This window comes from Microchirus variegatus (assembly GCF_963457635.1).
Source record: "Microchirus variegatus genome assembly, chromosome: 14".
In the NCBI taxonomy this organism is placed as follows: Eukaryota; Metazoa; Chordata; class Actinopteri; order Pleuronectiformes; family Soleidae; genus Microchirus; species Microchirus variegatus.
In genome coordinates, this window is record NC_139815.1 from 18546816 (window position 1) to 18570614 (window position 23799).

At 40.0% G+C, this 23799-nt stretch overlaps 1 protein-coding gene across 1 annotated transcript in view; it reads left to right on the forward strand.

The window, feature by feature from the left end:
- The window catches only part of lrrc49 (leucine rich repeat containing 49), a gene marked incomplete at its 5' end in the record, with an annotated part of 39587 nt that overhangs the window by 440 nt on the left and 15348 nt on the right, over positions 1 to 23799 (forward strand). Inside the window, 8 exons of the mRNA XM_083900576.1 lie at positions 4186 to 4285; positions 4588 to 4791; positions 6160 to 6226; positions 8870 to 9013; positions 14762 to 14823; positions 16328 to 16475; positions 22815 to 22898; positions 23568 to 23743. Of these exons, the coding sequence (XP_083756702.1) occupies positions 4186 to 4285; positions 4588 to 4791; positions 6160 to 6226; positions 8870 to 9013; positions 14762 to 14823; positions 16328 to 16475; positions 22815 to 22898; positions 23568 to 23743 (985 nt within the window). The remainder of the gene's footprint in view (positions 1 to 4185; positions 4286 to 4587; positions 4792 to 6159; positions 6227 to 8869; positions 9014 to 14761; positions 14824 to 16327; positions 16476 to 22814; positions 22899 to 23567; positions 23744 to 23799) is intronic.

Sequence of the window (23799 nt, forward strand, 5' to 3'; positions counted from 1 at the left end):
GAGGCAGTAGCGTACGTTCAGTCAATGCACCTAACTTTTGAGTCAATAATCTTGTCTCTGTCTTTTAAAATATGCTGTCTCTTTCTGCCTTAGATCTGTGTCTCTGTAGTCATGTGTCCCCTCCACCTCCCCATCATCACCCAGTGTCTCATCTGATCCATCATTCTTCATCCTTCATCAACCTCATCAGGTTAACAACCACCGTCACGACCAGTGTCTTTATTGTCTAGTTGAGTTTATAGGCTTTCAACATATTATTCAGTTCACTTAGCCCATTATGTTAATCTTGAAATCACCCACTTGTCTCTCCAGATTGGAATGGTGTTATTATGGTTTATTTGGGTTAATTAACAATTTTTCGTTTTGCTGTTGCTTATATTAGAGTCACTCACTCATCTTCTACCACTTTATCCTCCACATAAGGGTTGCGGGGGGCTCTGGTGTTAATCCCAGCTGACATAGGGCGAAAGGTGTGGTACACCCTGAACAGGTCGCCAGTCACTCTCACTACATTAGAGATTTATTACTTAATTACTTAAAGAATAAATGGCACTCATCCCATTTCTACTCCTGCATGTATCTATGGCTCATATGGGTGTAACTCCATAGTGTAATCTGGTAAATGCAATGTACAACAATTTACAATAATGGCTTAAAGGTGCATTATGTAATAAATGCACCAAAATATTTGCGTTAAAAAAATATTTTGCAGACTGCAAATCATGTTTATGTTTTGAAATCATGTTTTGGCATGAGGCGCCACCTACCGTCGTCTACCAATCATTGCAGTCAGTAGAGTCTCACCTGCCGGGTTGCCAGTTACGTCCGAAAACAAAACCTAAAAGATTTTGAATTTGAATGCAGTAACCGTTTTTGGCCACATTCTTACATATGGCACCTTTAACAAAACAAAAATGGTTTTCCTAAAGGGTAAAATACCACAGGTTGAAATAATGAAAAAAAACAACAACACAGAGTTGAGCACATAAAATAATAAACTAATAATAAAACAAATGAGGAATAAGTCCTTTTATTATTTATTCTGTTTCCTTTAGGACATTTCTGAGGCGAGCTACATAATCTATAGATCAGAACGCAACACGGCATTTACAATGTGCTGTGGCCTGTCACACAGAACTGTTGAAGATTACCTCCCATTATACATGTCAGCCTGGTGCTGCATGAATAGACTGTGACAGTCAATGTGTGGGATGTCCCTTTGATGAATCTGGACTTGTGTTCTCCAAGAAACTGCTTATTACTGCCAGAGTTATAAAAAAAAAAGGGCTGAAAATATGCTTCACAATCTATTTCATCATATTTGGTGTTCTGTCAGTGTTGCATGACTGATGTTAAATGTCACATGGATTAAAGTGTACTATAAATACATAGGACTAAACCTTTGGACAAAGACTATGACCAAAATGGTCCCATAACAACAACGAAACAACACAAGCTTATCATGACTAACAGCAGATCTAATTAAAACGCAATTAGAAGCTCAGTCAGAGTTCGTTTTGTGGATATAATAAACAGGAGCATAATGCCAGGGATGAATCAGGACAAAACTAACGTCCTTACAGAAAAGTCTTATTGACACACCCCCATAAAACGGAGCCATGATGACAGTAATGCGGTGCACCTGTGCCGTATCCCTTAATGGTGATGAGATAGGTCTGTTGTCAGTCTCTATGGCCATTATCATAGCAATCTCTTTCCTCATTTTCACAACAGTTTAATCTGGAATACACAACGGGAGGAGAGAACAATGTTCGAAAGGGGGAACGAACAAGCAATTACTTGCTTTTTTGAAAAGGGTTCGTCTCAATCATGTTCAGAATGATGTTGGTAAAAGTCAAAGCAATACTCCACGCCATTATGTGTAATTTGTGCATGGGATGTCTGATGTAAAAAAAAAAAAAAAAAAAGATAATGAAAATTAAACTGAAGAAAAGCAAAGATGAAAAGTTCACAGACATGGTCAGCTTGTTCATGTCACATGTGCGCTCTGTACTAATACTGTACTGCAGCCTTGAGTGCACTATAAGCCTATACAAGCCTATATACTATATAAGTCCATTAGAGCATATGGAGGTTCATGACTCAAAAAAGATATCACAATAAATAGGCCTATAATTAAAATGTCCACAACAAAAAGCTTTGCAGTATAACATAGTAAACCAATTTTGTTTTCTAATATAATTAATATTTAATTTGCCATTCAAAAAAAAGGATAGTCACATATACAATGTAAACAATATTAGGTAATAATAACAACAATCATCATAATAAGTGATGATTGTTTACGTGGCCCACAGGAATGACTCAAACGAAGATCAAATTAAGGTTTTTAAGCGCTTGTTTCTCCACGGAATACTTTTGGTGACACGGGAAGTCAGCGGTACCTAGCAACACGAACGTTCCCACGGCAACAGTGCTTCTCTGGTAGCAGGAACTTTGTAATGTTTTGAACGTAATAACCTGAAGTAAAGTTTAACGTCGTTTGGAGAAACAAACGCTGACTTTAATATCATAAACACGCGAACGACTTTGTGCTCATGAATTACGAACCGACACTGAAATAGTTCCTTTTTTTTGTCCTCCTCTTTAGTTCCGCTGGGAACTACCACACACATTAGCTAAATGGAACCGCAGCGGGCTGTGGACAAAAACTCCGTTGTCCGTGGAAAATGGACCCGTCTCTCCCCCGTGGTAAATATCATGTCTTTAGATGTGCAGTTTGGTGTAGAACTGGGGAAGTAGTGGAGGTTATTGCGTGACTGTGTAGATGTAGTCAGGTGTGGGTGTGTCATTGAAAACTCTGGTTCATGTAGGCTACAATTCGAGTTGCACGACATGGTGAAAAAATTGTATTAAGATTAATTCACAACTGTACGAAACAGTTTTTGCCTCTTAGCCTTTATTTTAATAAGTTTTAAGTGTTTAACTTTGAGTCTGTCAACAAACAAAACATACTTTTGTATGTCTATTTTGTATTTAGTTTTGGTTATTGCAATGTGTCTATTGCGATTTCAATTGTTTTGCCATTAATTGTGCAGCTTTTGTCTATAATTATTGTTTCTGCGAAACTAATGATCTGTGCAGGTGAACAGCTGCAAGTTGCACCTTACAACTGTCAAACCACCAGCACTGGAGAGAGCGCACAATCTGGTGAGCCATAACAGGACAGTACACTGATGATAAAGACCATTTGGTCAAGTGCTTCCACTTTCCATTTCTTCACACAGTCTTTTCATCAGTCATTTGTCTTTAATCCCTGACATTATCTCCATTGCTGAAAGATCTCCAGTTCAATTCCAATTTGGATTGTGGAAACACCACACATCACTTACTCCATAAGATTCAAGAAATAGATGAATAGATTGAGCAGATTTGTTCAGCAGTGTTCTCCCGAGTACACGATTGATATCACCGCACTGTTAATCGTTTTTAACTTTTTACACAGCTTGACTCTCAAGATTCTGCAAAGGACGCAAATATGAATTCCATCCAAACTGTGAGTCTTTTTGACCCAGGTAAGGTTAACCCCATCCATCCATTCGTGATTAGATAACACTGTGTTACAACATAACAGACATTACAGCTTCCTGTGTTGTGTTTAGGGCCCCATTTGTCTATCTGTGAGCAGAACAAATCCAAAAGTCATGGACAGTAAATAATATAGGGGATGTAGTTTATGACACAAGAAATACATTATTTGATTTTGGTTGTGATGCAGAAAAACAAAAAAATATGTTAACCAGGCAACATAGTGGAGTGTATTATTGACACTGTAATTGTTTTTGTCTCTGTAGGAAACATGTTGCACGGTTTCAGCCTGAGAAGATCTTTGCCGTCATTTTCTGTTCACACTACACACGCTGTATACAATCATGCGCCGCTTGTGAGTGGCGCTCAGAGTGGATTTGCTGCAGTTTCACACGCAGGGCAAGAAGCAAGTGAAAAATCTCAAAGATCAAACCACAGCGCTCGAACCGCCTTCTGCCGCCATATCTTAAACCGTCCCAAGCCAGCAGGTAACAAATATAACACAAACAAATACAGTAGAGAGTGGGATTTATTATTGATTTTAAGATATATACTTTATACCTGTCTCATATATTGCAATGATTGTTATTTAATACACTTGAGTTCTGTGAATTCTGTCTGTCATGTCTGTGTCAGGTGCTGCTGGAGGATATTACTACGGTGTTGCTGATGCTCCCTTCACTCCGTTGCCTTGTGACAGTTTTGCATCCAGTTTTCAAAGAATTGACTTGGACAGGTGCCTCTGTTTTAATTATTTTCCTGTTTATTCTGTATTACAGTCATTATTTACACAGAAACGGAAAACCAGAGATTGTTTAGAAACCGTAAAATGAAAATATAAATGGGCAGATTCTTCAGAGTGCCACCAGGGAGCAGCAAAGTCTCATTGAATACCCACCCATGTCTCAGAAATAGCAAACAAACACAAGTACTACAAGAAGAGTTCTGCACATCAGTACATGACATTAAGTGAGAAGGTGAAATATAATTTACAGTCATCTCTGTTAAGCCTAAAATGTACTTTATGTCCTCTTATAGACACCGTCTGAAGGAATGCCCCCAGCTGGGCATGATGGACAAACTGCAGCTTCTTAACCTGCAGCACAATCTAATCACACGAATCCAACATTTGTCACATCTGCAACAGCTTATTTTCCTGAACTTGTACGACAATCACATCTCTGAAATGACGGGCATCGAAACCCTGAGCTCTCTGAAGATCCTAATGCTCGGGAAGAACAGGTTAGTTGTCAAACACAAACATCAGAACACGTCAGGTTTTTCTGAAATCCTTCAGAATGTATTACTGAGCAGTTTTGTTTGTTGCAGCAAAATAGGATTATATGGTTCCTTAATCCACTGTAAAGGAGATCTCAGGTTTAGGGAGGGGTAAACACAATCTCAGGGAAATTTAATTGTTCAAACAGCCCCCTGAAAGAGCGACTTCAAAACAAAGGGAGTACATATGTGGTGGAACAAATGTAAAGGAGATACAACAGTGAATTATTTCAACCTGCTCTTTAAAAACAGCATTTTTACAAAATATAGGAAACATAATTTGGTACTCTGTGACGGTTTCTGTTCATTTTCTTCCTCTTTTCTTATTATTTTGTTGTTTTGATTTGACTGAGTTTAAAAAGAAAGACAGGAAAAAAAATGGGTAGGACCACAAAAGTTCCTTTTTTCACGCTACTCCCTTTTTGACATGAAAATATGATTATTTTGTTTATTTAAATCAATGTTGCTGTTATTAGTTTGTTATTTGGCTGCTTATATACAGGATTTTATTGCTCTTTAAATCAGTGAAATAAAACTTAACTACAGTTTAACATAAAATGTGGCATCAGATACATCATAGTGTCACTTTGCATGCCGGTTATTTTAATATATCCTTTGTATTTTGAAAATGTAGAAAGGAAGCAAATGCTTCTTATATTTAATAATTAAATATCCATTCGTCCTCTGTAAAACACAACATTCGTCTGTATACAGATCCCTAAGAGAAACAAGTCTTCAAATTCCATTGGCATTTTTAAGAGACCGCAGCCTTTCAGTCTGAACTGTAATAGGATCTAAATCCATGCGTACAGTCCCGAACAATAAGTCACTCTACACTACTTTCAGTTTCCTCTGGGAATGTATCCTTTTGACACCCCACCCCTCACTCTGCCAGGTGGCTACACCTGGTACAGTCTTTTTCTTTCAGCTTCTCTGTTTAGGGGTCGCCACAGTGGATCACCTTGCCCTGACCCTTGTGTCCTCTTCTGTTACACAAACTGTCCTCATCTCCTCCTTCACAAGATCGATTGAACCTTCTCTGTGATATTCCTCTTTTCCTCCTGCTCCGTCTTCAACATCCTTTGTCCAATAAAATTACTATCCCTCGTCTGCACTTGTCCAAACGATCGCAACCTTGCCTCTCTTGCTTTATCTCTGGCTGCTTAACTACCTCCACACTCTACACCAACTGTACTATATGGACCTGGTAGTCAAAAAACCTTAAATTTGTCATCATTTGTTGATAAAAATGTGTGACAAATTACATTTTCTGTACTTTTTGTCAAATATTTTCCACTTTATCTAACACATCTTCCTATATACACTTCTCAGAATCCAGAAGATATGCAGCCTGGGAGGCCTGTCTAAACTGAATATCCTGGATTTGCACGACAATCAGGTACTGCTCCTTTACCACACTCCCACCTACACCGTGTGTGTGTGTGTGTTTCTTCGCCCATTCTGTAGGTAAAGTTCATGGCATTCAGCTGCGAAGTGGGTTGTCTCTTCCACCTCCTCTGATAAGTGGTGGTTTGCGATGTAAGATGCAGTTCTACTGCATTCAAGTCACACAGAGACGTTGACAGCGGCAATTTATGTAGCCTACACTTTATCTTTAGTTCACTGACCCATATATGGATGTTGTCTCGAGACAGTCCTGAGATCCAAACTGTCTAGTTGTTACTGTCAAATAAAAATGTAGACTTGTATTATTGTAGATTGTACTACTAGGATACATTTGGTAACGTTGTGTTCTTTTTGATGTGTTATGCTGATGGGTATTTTGACTTTTCTATGACTTATCTTCAGCATCTGATTTAGTTCACAGCACTGTTAAGGGGAAAAAAAGGACTGCAAACCACCAGAGGTCACAATCCTTTTGTCTACTCCCACATCCATTTTCTCAGAGACCCCACTATAATTTATCCAACAGCCTCCAATCTGCAGTCTTTTATAAGTTATAATGATCTTTCGAGTGTTGTGGGTTCTTTATTTTTGATGGTAATTCACTGTCAAGGTCATTTTAAGAGGCACCAGGTTGTGGTGCTGTTAAATTACATTGTGTGATGTGTTTTTGTTAGTTTGTCCACATTTTCGATAAAAAACCAAACTGTTTACCCACACAAGTATACGATTAGTTACATTTCTGCAGTTATATTAGTCAACATTAGTTTTAGGCTATGGTAGCTGTTCATAAAATGTCACCGAATTAATATTTACAGCACTGGCAGTGGTTTGAAACTATTGCAATTAGTATGAGTATTAATATTTTATTTTGGAGCTGGTTGCTCAGCCTCCAGAGAAGAGCCTTGCTCACTGGGTATTTAAATAATGTAACACTGACGTTAGATGAGGATTTTTGCAGATCATGGAAAAGAAAGCTTGAATGTGAAAAAGTCCTTTGGCCAGTTTAGAGAACTTCTCCAGAAATCTGTCCCTGTCTAATGTTGACTGCATTTTAAGGAGTAAAATGTAATTTTTTTCCTAAAAGAGGACAAATTGATGCCCTATATGCTCTGTCCATTGGCTTTGCTTCTTATTAAATTTCTAATAACGTGAAAATGAAGTAACTGACTTTAAGGTTAAGTTTTCTGTGAGGAGGGGCTCACTGAAGTGCAGATGATAAAGCTATTGTTCTGTTTTTTTTTTTTGTTTTTTTTTTAAATTGAACTTAAGTAAGAGTTCAATGTTCACTAAACTCACCAGAGACCTGACCACACAAGTGTAATGTGAAAAGCTTCACAATAATACAACAAAAATAACGAGTTGAGTGCATCCAGTGAGGGGGAAATAGTGGGAAATGATTTAAAAATAATGTTGGAAAGTCATGTTATGACTGATCTGCCCACTCAGGTCGTAGGTGAGTCTCTATTGGCCTCAGCACCAGCTGCTCGTTCTCATTTCTTTCGCGCTTCCACCACAGGTAGTACATCACTGTCATCCTTTCATTCTCCGATACTCACATCTTTCATGACTATTTTTTTCCCTCTACAATCTTGACACATCACTCATTCATTTCTGGTGTTTGATTTCTAGCTTGCAAAGACTATTGTAAAGGAGATATTCCCTTTGGGACTATGGATCCAGCTCACACTCAGAAAGTCATTTTTAAATTAGCTGTTTTACAAAGAGCATAAATCCTTATACCTAAGTTATTATATTAAAATGAAAATGAAATTGTACCACTGTAGACAGGTTACTTCAAACAATTTCATGTCTGTCCTTCTGGACTTCATAATATGTAACACAATATCCTCAGATATTGTAAAAGTAAAGTTATCCAAAAATCTACTCCATCTTTTGTAGAGATCTGTGTGTTTACAGTACATCTGATACACTGACACCTGTAATGTGAAGGGTTAGGTCTGCAGAAGTCTGTGTCTGAGATAGTGTTTATTTTATATAGTCAGTGTGTTATACTCATCTTGGTCTCGGTGGTTTTGCAGCTCTTTTCAATCCATCCACAGACTGCCTTACATTCATGCATGTTCTCTGACATTAGAGCTGGAAATCTTCCTGTAACCAGTATGTATCTCTCACTTTTGAAATGCTATATTTTCCTTTTTGTGTGCCACGGTCGTGTATTGACTGAACATTTTCTCTCTCCTGTGATGCCCACGGTGAAATTGCTGTCAAGCTGTTGAACATAGCAAGATGATCTGTGTTATATATACACACGCACATACATGTTTTTATTGTTGTCTGTGGGTGGATGCATGGGATCAAACCAACAATAAATGTCATACAACATACAACTCACAGATTTAGTAGAGCCAGAGACACTCTGGCTTTAAGAGCTATGGATAGCATCTGTCTTAGTTAACAATGACAAATTAAATCAAACAATGTGGGAAACTTAAAAAAAACAAACTATATTCACTGTTGTGACTTGATAATAATATCTTTGCATTTTTTACATTGACCCCTGTGTAGGCTGAGAAATTCTACATAGATTTGATCATGTCAGCTGGTCACTGTTTATGTGTGAATGTGAATATCCAGACTGTTGTCTGAAGTAACACGGTCTATTTTTTCCACACAGATCTGCAGGATAGAGAACATGTCTCACCTGAGCGAGCTGCGAGTGCTGAACCTGGCAGGAAACCGCATCTCCAGAGTCGAAAATCTACAAAGCCTCGACTGTCTGACGGATCTCAACCTGAGGCACAACTGCGTCTCCTACGTGGTGAGTGGCTTCCTTCCCAATTACCGCTCTGACAGATTCAAGCATTTCATTCACTTCAGTTTACTACACAGTCATATGAAGACAATATGGCAACTGTTCAGTACACGATCTTAACTGTCTCACGATAATTTTCAGGACAATTTTTCAGGATAATTTTGTTTTGGGGGCTGCTGACACTGATTTCACTATTTTGAGTGCATTAGGGTAGCTGTACTGTGTACGACATGCATACACATGCATCAGTGTTGTAATAGTTTATATCTGTTCTCTTTTTATAGATTATATGCATAAACTGTATATGGAAGTAGCCTTGAGATTTGAATGGAGCCACGACAGTATCGCAACCAGAAGTTCACAGACAAGCTGTCAGTCACACTTGTTGTCCACTCATGCTTTAACTTTAATTGTCCTCTAAATGGCAACAAAATTGACATCATGTCCTGTTGGAGACTAGGGATTGAGACCATTAACTCCTCAGTGTTCAATGATGTTATCTTTATCTTATGTGATAAAGAAAGTGACATCAGTAAACAACAACTGTAACCAACTGCTACTTCCATCCTAATTCCTGGTCTCCATTTTTACATACAGTCTATGAGGTGTGTAATATCTCCTGTGTCTATAAAGTTCCAACAAATGGCGATGATACATTTCGTGTTTTGCATTTGATGATCAAATAAACTCAGTCATTACACTCACTCCCTGACAACTATTAGTTAGAAAAAAACGTTCCTCACATGTAGCGTTCTCCGTCTTTCATTTTCATGTCATTCCTTTGGAACAGATTACTGTTTCCCCTGTTTTGGAATCACATTTAACAGTTTTCACTGTCACACAATAACAAACACAGAAATGCCATCAATAACACCTTTGTCTGGACGTCTGTGGCGTATCTGAATGCGTCTCTTTGACGTTACCTAGGGAGACGTAGCTCATTATCCACAACCTCCCGACCGACTTTGTGGCGCTGATAAAAAAGAAACTGGATATTTTAAACACGAAAATTCACTCTCCATTGGTTTCTATAGTTTTAATCTGATAAACAGAACAGTGCATGCCAGGACTGGCCCCTTCATCTGTATGCAAATCCCCTAAGCTCTTTTCTGCTTTTTGGAGTAGAAAATACAAACCGAGTCCAACACTGTGTTGTATGAAACCTCTTCCCGTCACTCATCCTGTCCTTTGCCTCCAAGTTCTGATCAAGAACTACATCCAGTCCTAATTATCGAATGTAATGTTTTATTTGATATCCCTCAGCAGATTCAGTCTCAATATATTGTGAACGTTCTTCTTACTGAACTTTTTTGGTTTGTTTTTTAGACAAGTTTTTCTTTACCTTGTTAACCACTTTCGGCGTGTATATTCTGTCACCTCCTCCTGTTCTGAGGAAGGCAGTAAAGATACAATTACTATTGTCTAAAAATTAACCAATAGTTAGCATATGAAATAACTTAAAGGTCCCATATTATACAAAATCAACTTTTTAATCATTTAAATCCTTATATTTGGGACTGGAGGTCATATCAGTCGGCAAAGTGTGAAAAAAGATGACTCTCATGTTTTTGTGGTCCTCCTCAGTCTAAGTACAGGAGATAAAACACACAATGTGGACTTCCGCGCTCATTGGGACGTCACAATGCGCTAAATTCCTGGAATTGTTGTCCCGTGGAGCTCCGCTTTGTCCGTAAAACATGCGAGAGTGCTGGCGAGGGCAATGGTATCCGAAAACCGGAAGTCCGCGAAAAGTTCTATTCTTGCAGCACAGAGTTCTACACAAACTTCCAGCCTCAGAGGATTTATCTGTCCAGTGGATACATGTTATATATGACAGCAATGTGCCTGCTAGAGCCTGCAAATGATCACTTTTCCAAATGCTAACTGCTGTTAGCTCCCAGTAGCCTCTGTGGCTGATGCCATTTCCTGTCCCTTAAGTTTCGTTTTACTTTTTTTTTTTAAGGTTGACCTTTAAGGTGGACCTAAAGAGATACTACTATACAGAGCGTTCTAAACAGGGCTGTTTTGGCAGGGTGATTGAACTGTTGTGGTGCTTCATCCTATTTTGACCAGTGCATGTCACAGACATGTTCATTAGGACACCAGGGAACTAGTTTAACTTGGAGAAATAGGGTATAATATAAGTCCTTTAAGTAAATAACCATGCTCCAGGTGTCCACCTTTTCCCCCCTTTAATTAAAGGGAAGGTAGTCACTGGTGTCACTGACTTTAAACATGATTTAGAGTTGAGGTAATTATGTAATGCAAATAAATACTAAGCTGTTTGGATGTACTTCAAATGATGCTAAACTAATGTATATAATCTTAGCTCCATTGCATTTTCATAACAATTAGGTTTACAACACTATAGCCGACAGCGCAGTAATGTTTCCCACTTTTAAACATTTGCTGTTTACACTTGCTCTTTTGGGTGGGTCCTCACCTGAGAGAAATCCTGTGGCAAGCGCTAAGTGATGTGTTTTACATTTTTGGCAGCAGGAGCATCAATTTATGAATATGAGCACAGATAAAATAGATGGTTAGCTTAATTATTAGGGTTAGGCATTTAGTTGTGATGGTTTGGGTGAGGGGATAGGGAATGCATTGTCTATGAGTGTCCGCACTAAGAATATCTTTAAATAATACATTTAAAGATGTGTGTCACTATGCATCAACAGCGAAAGAAATGTTGGTCTCGAAAAACATAAAAAGAAAAAAGAAAAAATAGCTTTGGACTTCAGAGGGTTAATAGTGAGGCTGACAAGCTCAAATCAAATCTCAAATCTCAGCTATTCAAAGAACAGCCATGAAAAACATCAACATACAATTACTGTTAAATCCCTCAGCCCCCACATGTACCCGTGTGTTTATTTGCTCTCGTGTGCCCTTTTGTTGTGTGTGTTGTTGCATGCAAAGGGAGACAACGGCGATGACAGGTAGTCCTGTTTTTGTGGAGTAATGCCTCAGCGAGAGCTCACTATAAGTGTGAAAAATAAAGACACGCAAGCTGTCAGTTAAGGGAGGGTGGAGAGAGGGCGGGGTGGGGAGGGGGGGGGGTAAAGAGGTGAAGGCTCGGGCACACAGACGCATAAAAACATCCCTGCAGGCGAACAGGCGCTTATGTGTTTGCAACACACACACATGCAGCAACCGAGCTGTCTGCCGATTGGTTCTGATCAATTAGTTTTTTTTTAAGAAAAGGACACCAGATTGGTTGATGATTGTTATGCAGCACATCAGCACATTGATGACATCATTATGTCTGGGACAGCTTCTATATTTAGTCACAGACAGCAGTGTAGAGGCTGCTCTTTCACCAGCATCCACACAGAAAACTGCCAGAGACAGAAACTGTGGTGAAGGGACTGACCCTTCTCCGTTCTCCATCAGACAGCGGTGGACGGCATGACTTGCAGTTTTTGTTTTTTAAAGATATATCACAGCCCTGTATTGTTTTTTATATACTGCAACTATCTGTCTGTCTGTGTCAACATAATCAGTACACGTAGAAGAACCAAAAAGGTCAGTCTACAAGGGCTGAGGTTCTACCTGGAACCATTTGCTTCTGAAAAACCCTTTCCCGAAGAAAGAGGTTTTCCAAGGGTTCTTGGTAACACTAATGGTTCCATTAAGAACCAATTTGATCCAGAGAACCCTTTAAAACCCCTTTCCTGAATAATGGGTTTTAAAAGGGTTCTTGGTGGAACCCTCCAAAAGGGTGGAACCTTTATAAAAAAGGTTCTACCGGGAGCCAAAAAGGGTTCTCCTATGAGGACAAGCCGAAGAACCTTATATGGTTCTACTTAGCATTTTATTTCTAAGAGTGTATGATGTTGGTAGTCTTACAGAGGTTAAGGATGAATGAACTCTTTGTGTTAAAGTAAACTTGTCTTGTTAAAGACGTACAACTAGATCACTGTAAAGTCACATTAAGTTAAATCATTATTTTAAGTAGGATTTTGGCGTGCTCCAAAAAAAAGTTGCCAATTTAAAAACAGAAATGTGTTCAATCAAAATCTTACGATTAGGTAATATATTTCTTTTAAATATAAATTATTTATATTAAATGAAAGATCAATTAGTCAATTTATATAGCACTTTACAGTATCTGCAAAGTGCTTCACATCAAAAAGAAACACACACTCAATAAATTAGCAGGAATAAAAGACACAATGAAACAGTAATGGAAAAACCAATAAAATAAGAATCAATACAATTAGAACATGGACAGAAGGAAAGTGTCACTGTGCTATAGAATATTTTAAAAAGCCACTTCAGGTCAGTGATAGAATCAGAGGGTAACCAGAGGTTAGGAACAGCAACAGCGTTCACCCGACCGTATCTTGTATCTTGACCTGGGGAGCCAGTAGCTGTTGACCTGATGAGTGTGTGATGAGTGCCTGAAAAGCAAAAATTAAAAATCTTAAAATCAATTCTAAAATGAACCGGCAGCCAATGGAGTTGATATAAAACAGGGGTGATGTGTGTTCGCGCCTTGGGGTGTTTGTTAAAACGTGAGCATGCTGGAGGCATGAAAGAGAAGACTGGCAAAGACCAACGAAAAGTGTTTTCAGTAGTCAGGCCTTGGGCTAATAAAAGTGTGGATTGCCATTTTTTAAATCTTGCCGGTTAAGGAAGAAAAACGACTTGTTTTAACAACAGAGTGGATCTGTTTATCACATTTATAGCTGCTGTCAAAAATCACCCACAGATTTTTTTACATCTGGTCTGAAATAAGAGGCCAAAAACAACAAAAACACAAATAACGGTCAACATTGTATCAAGAGACATCCCCACAAACAGACATCTCTTCAGTATGTCGCATACTCCACTTTAGTTTTCTGCATGTTGGCTACTAGGAAGAAGAAATACCGTGACTGTCCTTCAGTTTGATTACATTACATCTCTGCTGAGAAGCTTGCCTGAATACCAGACTTCTATCTAATTTGAATGGATACTGGCAAGAGCGCTGTGTTGAGGCTGTGAGGCGGTGGCTGCAATAATGGGCGGAAGTTGACGCAGCTCACTGAGACTGCTGCTGCTGCTGCTCCTGCTGCTGCTGCTGCTGCTGCTGCTGCTGCTGCTGCTGCTGCTGCTGCTGGGCGTGTCCTCCTTTCTTCTATCATGTGCAACACCGGCCATTCACATAGACACAACAAGCAGCACAGACTTTGAAACATTATTCACGCTTTTGGATTCACAAATCCATGCATTTGCTCTGTGGCTTTCCAGCTGCTCATCTACTCAGCTGCTACTGCACACTCCCCCAACACCTCACTGGATTCTGCATTGATTCTGATGCTGCGTGCCCCCATCCCAGTCAGTCTCCATTTCATCTCAACCATTGTTCTTGTGTTACACTGTACAGTAGCTTTAGCTGCTCAGTATGTGCACGTCTGGATGTATATGTGAGCTTCTCGAGTCAGCCTGCTGCACCAGGAGATCTCTGCATTAGTGCACCACACAGTCTCCCTCCCTCCCTTTCCCTTTCTCTCTCTCTTCTCCTGCCCCTCCTCTCCGTGTGCAGACAAGGGATGCTGTGTGTGTGTGTGTGTGTGTGTGTGTGTGCATGCGCAGGGTGGAAGGGGATGCTGTATGCTGGAGCTGAGAGCTGCAAGGTGACTGAGGAAATGGAGAGGGATACAGAGCTCTGACGACAGTGACGATGCAGTGCCCTCTTCCCAACCACTTTCTCCTCTTCACATCCCTCCATTCTTTCCTCTTCCCACTTCCTCTTTCTCCTGCTCTTTCTAGACTGAGGTGGACCGCCTGCCCTGCCTGCAGCGCCTCTTTCTCAGCTGCAACAACATCACCAGGTAAGAGCTTGCAGCGCTTAACTCCATCCTGCCCGCAATGCAGGGACAGGGCTGGTGGCTGGTCACACAGCACCACGTCCTCTCCTCTGGCCACCAAGCTACAAACAGAACACACACAAACATGCAGGGCCACACACGGGGGGTTGCTGTAGTGGGCAGTTTCAGTAACCTAGGAGATGCACACAACAGAGAGGAAGGCTGAGAGGAAATGATTGACATATTGAGGAGGGTGTGAATTCAGGAGTGGCCTTGGTAGGCCTAGGTCTGTTTCTTAGCACAAACATTCTCTCTCTTTTACTCCAAAAGCTGTAGTTATTCTCACTCTTAGTCCAGCGTATGTCATAGAGTTGACTTGTCAATGCAGCATAGCTTTCTCACTGAATAAAGCAGCTGCTTTTTTGCATGCTAGAGGGAGGGGCCTGTATGAAGGAGGGTCCAGGATATGAACATGTTCATCTTTAGCCTCCTTAACCACAGTGATGTAACAACGCTGTCCTGGTGATTTCATGACAGCCATATTGTTCGAGTGTGGACACATAAATACTTCATACAATAATCAGACTTTTTTATTTTTTTGTGTTCTACTTAAAGTAAAAGTTTATTATGCTTTCGGTTGTAGTATCTTTTCGTAAGGTCATTGCAAGTATAAAAAGCTGCTTGCACCTTTTTGAAACTGATCGTTGCTGACAGTTGTGCTCTGTTGCTAGGTGGATGGATAGCCAACACTCATTGATTTTGCTCAATCTGTGAGGGTAGAAGGGCATGTTAGATTCGAAATGATAATTTCATTCAACATAATGTCGTGTTTTTGACTCAAATTGTTGACAGCATAGCAGAACTGGAAAAATAAACCACTATGGACAGGGCAAGAATTGTATATAGACAGTATATATATAGATAGATAGATAGTAACACAGGTTTCAAACCACACCCCACTCTGCACACACAGCACACAAAAAAAGTAGTTTACGCTGGCATCTGCTGGAGCTTTAATCGTCTTCTCTGGTGGCTGTACTTGTTTTAACGCGTCATCAAAGGTTGTTAACTGGCCCTCTTGTGCATCTAAAAAAAACCTCTGGCTAGAATCAGCCCCTGTGCTGTGGAGTGGGTTGATAAGTAGTTCCAAACAAATAATTAATCAAGGTTATTATCATAAATTAGCAGAAAGAATATTCCCACTGGCTGATAAAGCGTGACTGTGCATTTTCAAGCCTTAGGCTGATATCAACAGTATAAGCAGATATTTTCTCCTGAGTAATGTCAGGCTGCCAGTGTGTTTTCAGAATTACTACTACTACTTGTTTTGGCTTTGCTCCGTTCTGTCAGTTATGACCTGGATTATTTGAGGATAAATGCAGGAAGTTGATTTGACTTGAACCAGCAGATGACTCGAGTTTCCCGGGTTCTTATCAAGGTCATCGTTTCTGTGTATCATTGTAAAAAAATCAACTTCCTACTGAAGTAAAGAAAACCCTCACTCACATTGTTCCTTCGCTGTCTCTAGTCTTGATCAGGTAGCCTGCCTTGGAGAGTCACGCTCCCTTTCTGAGCTCACCCTGGATGGGAATCCCGTAGCCCTGGAGACATGGTACAAGCAGGCCGTCCTGCGCTGTGTGCTTCATCTGAAACAGCTGGACATGAAGCGCATCACAGTAAGACTGCACAAATTATGATTGTGTCGTTGAGTGTTTATAATAGGAAAACTTATTATGTAGCCTTAGAATATAATTGTGCTTTAGGCAAGGCCTTGCTTTATGGAGGCAGCTATCTTCTATCTTGGGCCACCATGGTTCTACACAGGACAGTCCAGCCAGAGCATGCGTTATTAAGTTTACAAAGAGAGAAGAAAGACATCTTGCTGGTATGGGAAGTTCATGAGTACTCATCCCCTGTGGACCCCTGAATATTTACCATAACACCGCTGGTACTCGTTTGACCTACTTTTTCTCCAACACCCCTCACCCAACTCCAAGTTTTTTTAGTTTTAGTTTTTTACGATACTTTGGTAAGTTATGTGTGGTCTGTCTCTCTCTTACTGTATCCTTACTCGTCCTGGCTGTATCCAGGTGCAGACACAGGCAAATTGGCACATGCAGTCACATATTTTGACAGCTGTTCATGGAGACCTTGATTGCTGTTGGCGGATCGCACATTTTCAATATTGGACTACCACGTTTGTGAGAGGCTAAAATCATGACTGGGAAAGAAATATGACTGTGAATGTCCAGCTTTATTGGATATGTTTATTTTTTCCGTAGTTGAATCCACGTCTGAGGCTTTTAATGGGACCTTCTCTGTGTTTTCAGTCACTCACTTTACTCGTGCCATGTGTTTCTTTTGCCTCGCATGCTCAGTTGTGACAGAAAATGCGGCACTCTCTGTGCAAAGTGGGATCGCACCACACACACGAAAACAAAAATATTGCGATCCTGAAAACTCACAGAGAGAGTTGAATGGAGCATTGTGTGAATTCCTATGACAATGGATGTAACAAACATCTCTCTATAGATTAGATATAGATTCATAGATGAGGAAATGATGCAGATACAAATTCAAGTTTCTGTTCTACCCCCCGTTTAAAATAGGTTTATCTTCCATTTCAGACAATGTATTTTTGCTTTTAAGTTAATTATACTGCTATGGTGGGAGTCTATAATATGATATATGATTTTTGTCATGCTACACTGGCATTATAGACTAAACAGTTCCAGAAATATTAAGGGAAGCAAAGAATCAAATGAGGCAAAAGGTTGGGTACACCCATTCACTCTCATACTCACACCAACGGTCAATTTAGAGTGTTCAGTTAACCTAATCTGCATGTTCTTGGACTGCGGGGGGAAGCTAGAGAACCCAGAGAGAACTGATGTGCACACGGGGAGAACATGCAAACTCCCTGCGATGTATATTTCACCCCCTAAAGATGCAGTATTATAACTAATGGTTCAAAACTACAAGACACAATACTGTGCATTTGTAACTAAAGGCCTTCTGTATGTTGCCTGAACCTGTGCTGCCACAAACTTTACAGATAAAACAAACTTTAGATGAACTCACATAGGTTTTGTCTCCCATTCATTGTCAGTGGGGCATCATGAAGCCCCAGTACATCTTCACAATGCTAAACTCCTCAGTCTTTGTTTCCCAACACTGGTGCAGATTTCCTCATAGTCTCAGTCATGTACGAGAGGCAAACATGCACGAGTGACGAAACTTTGACTTTGATTAACTAAGCATTTTCAACACGTAATGCATGTCCCACCTATCAAGCATAAACATGAAGTCATTCTATTTATACACTGTGCCAACTGAGTGCTACAGTGAAGTATCAGCATGCTTTTCGTGGCTGTCAAGCAGGCAGGACCCAGGTCTGAGCATGTACGTGGAGGAATCTGAATGCACCACACACCTTGCCCTTAGCACATATTGCTGATATGGTCATAAAAAGAATCATAACTCCAATTTCAACAGTTTTCATGTTTTTACTTGAATTTCAAGATTCAGTTAAGTTTTATGACCCAGTGGTTCATTAACCCCACACCCCCTCCCTCCCCCCAATAAACTACTACTACGTTGTAGCTGTCAAGCCTGAGAACGTGACTGTACTCTTATTTCTAGAAAGTTAACTTTTGGGAGCTGCAGATTTTTTGATTTAAATACACAAATGTCGACTCTTCAAACTGTGTCATGAAACTAGTATGGAGGCAAACTTCACAGTAGGAATATAAATAAATAAATAGTACTATTTTGGAGAAACTTGCCCCAGTGCGCTAGTCAGTAGATGTAAGATCCGATTATGTGAGATAAGATCTATGCCTTTGTGCTGGAAGATTAGAATGAAGAGTATTTATGAATGAAATTGAAAATTAACTTAATTTTGCATATTAGGAGACATAGTGATACTGTTGCTTTGGGGTAAGCTGTTCATATTTCTCGCTCCCCCTGTGATGATGGATTGTATGTGTATGTGTAGGTGTTACTTAAAAAAATAAGCAGATTAATTTAAAACAGCATATGTACACTGAAACTAAGCTGTCTCTGTTTATGAATAATAAGCGTTACATTTTATGGAGTAATAAAACAACACCAATATTCCCAATAATTCAATCAAAAACAGTTACAGTATGTATGTATGGACATTACATTCAATAAAATAAATTATTAAAATAATATTCAAAAAACATATAAATAGGTGACATGAACAGACGATTAATCAATAAAAAAAAGGCTTAAAATGGTATTTCATTAATATTCAATCCATGCACTCAGCTGGCACACTCATTCTGTTGGCAGAATTGCATTCTGGGATTTTTGGCTTTGCCCAACAGCTGGACTCGGTTGATCTGAGATTGAAAGTCAGAAAGATAATCCTGTGATGCAGCTGGCCGGTGTGAGACTCTGTCCCAGCTTTCGCAGCGGTCCAATCGAGGGTGTAGAGAGAAACAGTCTCTTTTTTTTTTTTTTTATGACTTTATTTAAGGCATTTTCAGATATACAAACAAGAACTTAGATACATACACATACAAAAACAGATATAACATTACTCATTAACATAATCCCATATTACCCTCCCCGTGTTCCCTCCCACAGGCCAAGAGTGAAAAAAAAAAAAAGAGATCCAGAGATACTGTAGAAGCATGACATTAATAGACCAGTCAAACAAACAGATTGACAAAAGAAAGCATTTAAATAACATGACATGTTACAAATTTAACTCCTTCACATACTCGACAAAGGGAGACCACACTCTGTTGTATGTGTCACAGGAACCCTTCAGTGTGTGCCTTATTTTTTCTAGCTGGAGTAGAGATAATATCTCCTGTATCCATCTCCTGAAGGACGGGCATTTGTTGGATTTCCATTGCATTAGAATCACCCTGCGGGATATGAGGCTGCAGAATGCCAATGCTCTCTTCTGTGCATTAGTGGCGTATATTTCTGAGGATACAGTTCCAAATACAGCAGTGAGAGGACTGGGTTTGAGAGATGTTTCGCATAGAACTGATAAACAATCGAAAATGGAGGACCAAAAATCAACTAGGGAAGGACAGGACCAGAACATGTGACCCAATGACACTGGGCTGCCACACCTAGGACAGGTGGGAGAGACAGATGGGTATATTTTGGCCAGCCTATCATTGGAATAGTGCAACCTGTGAAAAACTTTAAATTGAATCAGCCCATGCCTTATACAGATAGAGGAAGTATGAATATTGAGGACACACTTAGCCCAGACATTATCGGAGATTGATATTCCTAGGTCTCGTTCCCAGCTTTCTTTGGTTTTAGTGTATGATGGAGGGTCTATGTTGTGAATAATATTATATGCCTTGGAAATCAGACCCCTGTTCCAAGGATCGAGATTTAGCAAATCATAAGTGACATCTTTGTTTGGCGGCTTTGGATAGGTTGGGAAATGTTTGGATGCAAAGCTGCGAGCCTGAAGATATCTGAAGAAGTGAGATTTTGGAATATTATGGTCTCTTACCAGGGCCTCGAAGGACAGAAAAGAAATGTTATCAAATAAGTCATCGAAGAAGACCAAACCGCGTCGATGCCAGCCAGCAAAGCTCTGATCTGTCTGAGAGGGTATGAAGAGATGATTGAAGGAGAGAGGGAGGAAGCTATTTATTTGATCAAGATTAAAGTGCTTACGAAATTGTACCCATATTCTAATGGAGTTAGACACCACAGGATTAAACAAAGGCTTATTCTTAGTCTGCATAATCAGTGGGGCTGCTAGCAGGGAGATGGGGGATACTGATGGGTGTGACGAAAGCTCCATTATTGTCCAGGTGTATACATTTTGGTCAGAGAACGACAACACCCAATATGCCAATTTTGAAATATTTGCCGCCCAATAGTAATGGAGGAAGCTTGGAAGGCCCAAGCCTCCTTCCGGTTTAGGTCTTTCCAGATAGATCTTCTTTATTCGAGGGGTGGCATGGTTCCAGATAAACGATGAGACGTACTTATCTAATTTAATAAAGAAATGCTTTGGGAGCCAGACAGGAATTGTTGAAAACAGATACAGAAACCTAGGTAAAATATTCATCTTGACGGCATTGATGCGGCCCGCAAGCGAAACAGGGAGACAAGACCACCTCTCTAGATCCTTTTTGGTGAGTTCTAATAAGTTATCAAAGTTAGCCTTCTTGAGTGAATTAAAGGAATTGGTTACAGTTACTCCTAAGTATTTAAAGGACTGGTATTCAATTTTAAAAGGGAATGCGTTATAGTCAAGTGATCTGCTTGCGTCATTCATGGGAAAGAGTAGACTTTTGGTTAGGTTTAATTTATAGCCGGATAAACTCCCAAATTCCTGAAGTAATTGCAAAAGGTGGGGCACAGATTGACTCGGGTGAGTGATAAAGAGGAGCAGGTCGTCAGCATAGAGCGCAGTCTTATGAGTTGAGTTTCCTCTTGTAATGCCCATAATCCTCTCCTCACCCCTGATTGCAATAGCCAGGGGTTCTATAGCCAAGTCGAAAAGAAATGGTGATAAGCAACAGCCCTGACGTGTGCCTCTAAATAACGGGAAATATGCTGAAATAGAACCATTTGTTTTCACGGCCGACATTGGGTTACTATATAAGATTTTGATCCACTTTCTAAATGTTGTTCCAAATCCAAACCTCTTCAAAACTGCATGTAGATATTCCAACTCTATTCTATCGAATGCCTTTTCGGCGTCGAGTGATAGAACTACTTCGGGCTCCTGAGAGCAGGGAGTAGAATACATTATATTAAAGAGCCGTCTAAGATTGAAAAAAGGCTGCCGACCAGGAATAAAGCCGGTCTGATCATGATGTATGAGAGATGGTATCAGATCATTCAATCGGATTGCTATGGCTTTGGTCAAAATTTTATAGTCACAACAAAGGAGACTAATGGGTCTGTAAGATGAGCAGTCGAGTGGGTTTTTATCTTTCTTTAATATTAATGAAATGGTCGCTTGGGTGAGAGTAGGTGGCAGACAACCAGCTTCCAATGCTTCATCATACATTGATTTCAGTAGAGGTACTAATTTAGACGAAAATGTTTTATAATATTCAATTGAAAAACCATCAGGACCAGGAGACCGCCCACTCTGCATGGAGTTAATTGCAACCTGGATCTCAGCGATGGTGAGAGGTAGATCGAGGGAGGATTGGAGGTCTGGATTGAGAGAGGGGGTATCTAGAGAGTCCAAAAAGGATTGTAATTTAACTACGTTCATGTCCGTCTCTGACAGATAAAGGTTTGAATAATATTTTTTAAATTGGCTATTTATTAGATCTGGGTCGTTCGTAGTAACACCGAGGTCAGTGTAAATCTCTGTAATTTGAGAGTTGCTGGCTGTCTGTCGGAGTTGATGTGCGAGCATTCGGCCTGCCTTCTCACCATGTTCATAAAATTTCTGTTTAGTTTTAAGCAAATCACTTACTACTCTACAAGTAGAAAGATCATTGAATTCCATTTGTAAAAGGTGCGCTCTTTATGTAATTCTGGGGTGGAATGCATTGAGCATTTTCTATCGATGTCCACAATCGACTGTTCAATTTCCAGAAGACGTTTATTTTGTTGTTTGTTTTTATGTGCTACATATGAAATAATCTGACCTCTAATATAAGCTTTATGAGATTCCCACAATGTACGGCGAGAAATATCTGGATGATCATTAATTTCGAGAAAAATATCTATTTGCTCAGCAACAAATTTTTTAAAGTCGCTACACAACAAGAGCGAGGGGTCAAGCTGCCATGTTCGCCGCGGACGGATATTATCAGGAAAATGAATATCTAATTGAACAGGAGCGTGATCTGACACAACAATACTGTGGTATTGGGAGTTGGTAACAGATGGGAGGAGGTTGCTATTAATTAAGAAGAAATCTATCCGAGAATAACTTTTATGAACAGGGGAAGAGAAACAGTCTCTTTGACTGTGTCTTTTGTGGTTCCCAGTCATGAATGGAGCGCCACTCTGATTGCACCGGCTCTCTTTTTCAGGACGAGGATCGGCGCATGGCTGGTGTACAAGCTCGGAAAGAGGAGGAGAAGAAGAGGGAGAGTCACAAGCAGACCATTCATAAGGTACAACTCATGATAAGATCTGATATGGGATCATTGTCTCTCTCTGCTGTTGTTTGGTTCTTGGCTGATCATCAGTATTTGGACAGTAATAAATCTCAGTGGCCTCACAGAGAAACATTTATCATTAAATCTGTATCTATATTGTTTTTCACCATTTTCACTCTTTATATGAATAAATATTATTTTTTCTGCATGCATCCATGTCCACGTTTTACTTGACTCCAAACCCGTACAAACATTGCTAATGTGTACAGTGGTACAATATCTGTAAATTGGTCTCCTTAATCTATAATCTAGTGGTCCCTGCACATTGCATTGTTTCTCTGTAACTCGCTAATCCTTGGTGTTGACAAAATGTTATATGGAAAACTGCAGGCAGAGGTTCATGAGGGCAAAGGATTCATGAAGAATTGGTACTGACTCACCCCTGCAACGGGGAGTGGTGCATTCCATACCCGAGGATTATGAAACAATTGAACGACAGCAGAGGAAGAGCAATCATGTGCCGTTTGAAAAGGCCGGGTTTAATCATAAGAGCAACTTAAAGATTAAAATGCTGAGTTAGCACAGGCAAATATGTTTAACCCCTGTGAAACAGATCTACTCAATTAGGTGTGATATTGTTGACACATGAATCCATCTGTGTCTGTGTGTGTTGTCCTCGTCAAGGAGAAGCGGCGTCTGGCGATCCGTAATGCAGCGCAGCAGTGGGAGGGCGTCAGGGCCTGCCTTGATCCACCACCAACAAATGATGCAAAAGAAGAAGTCAGTCCAGAGAACAGTCCTGGACACAGCCCCGCCCAGACCAACGGTCTCGCACAGGAGACTTCTCCAGACGAGCCCAGGTACAAAGCACCAGAGTCGATGTGTGTGACCTCATGCTCCTGGTCTTATGCATTAA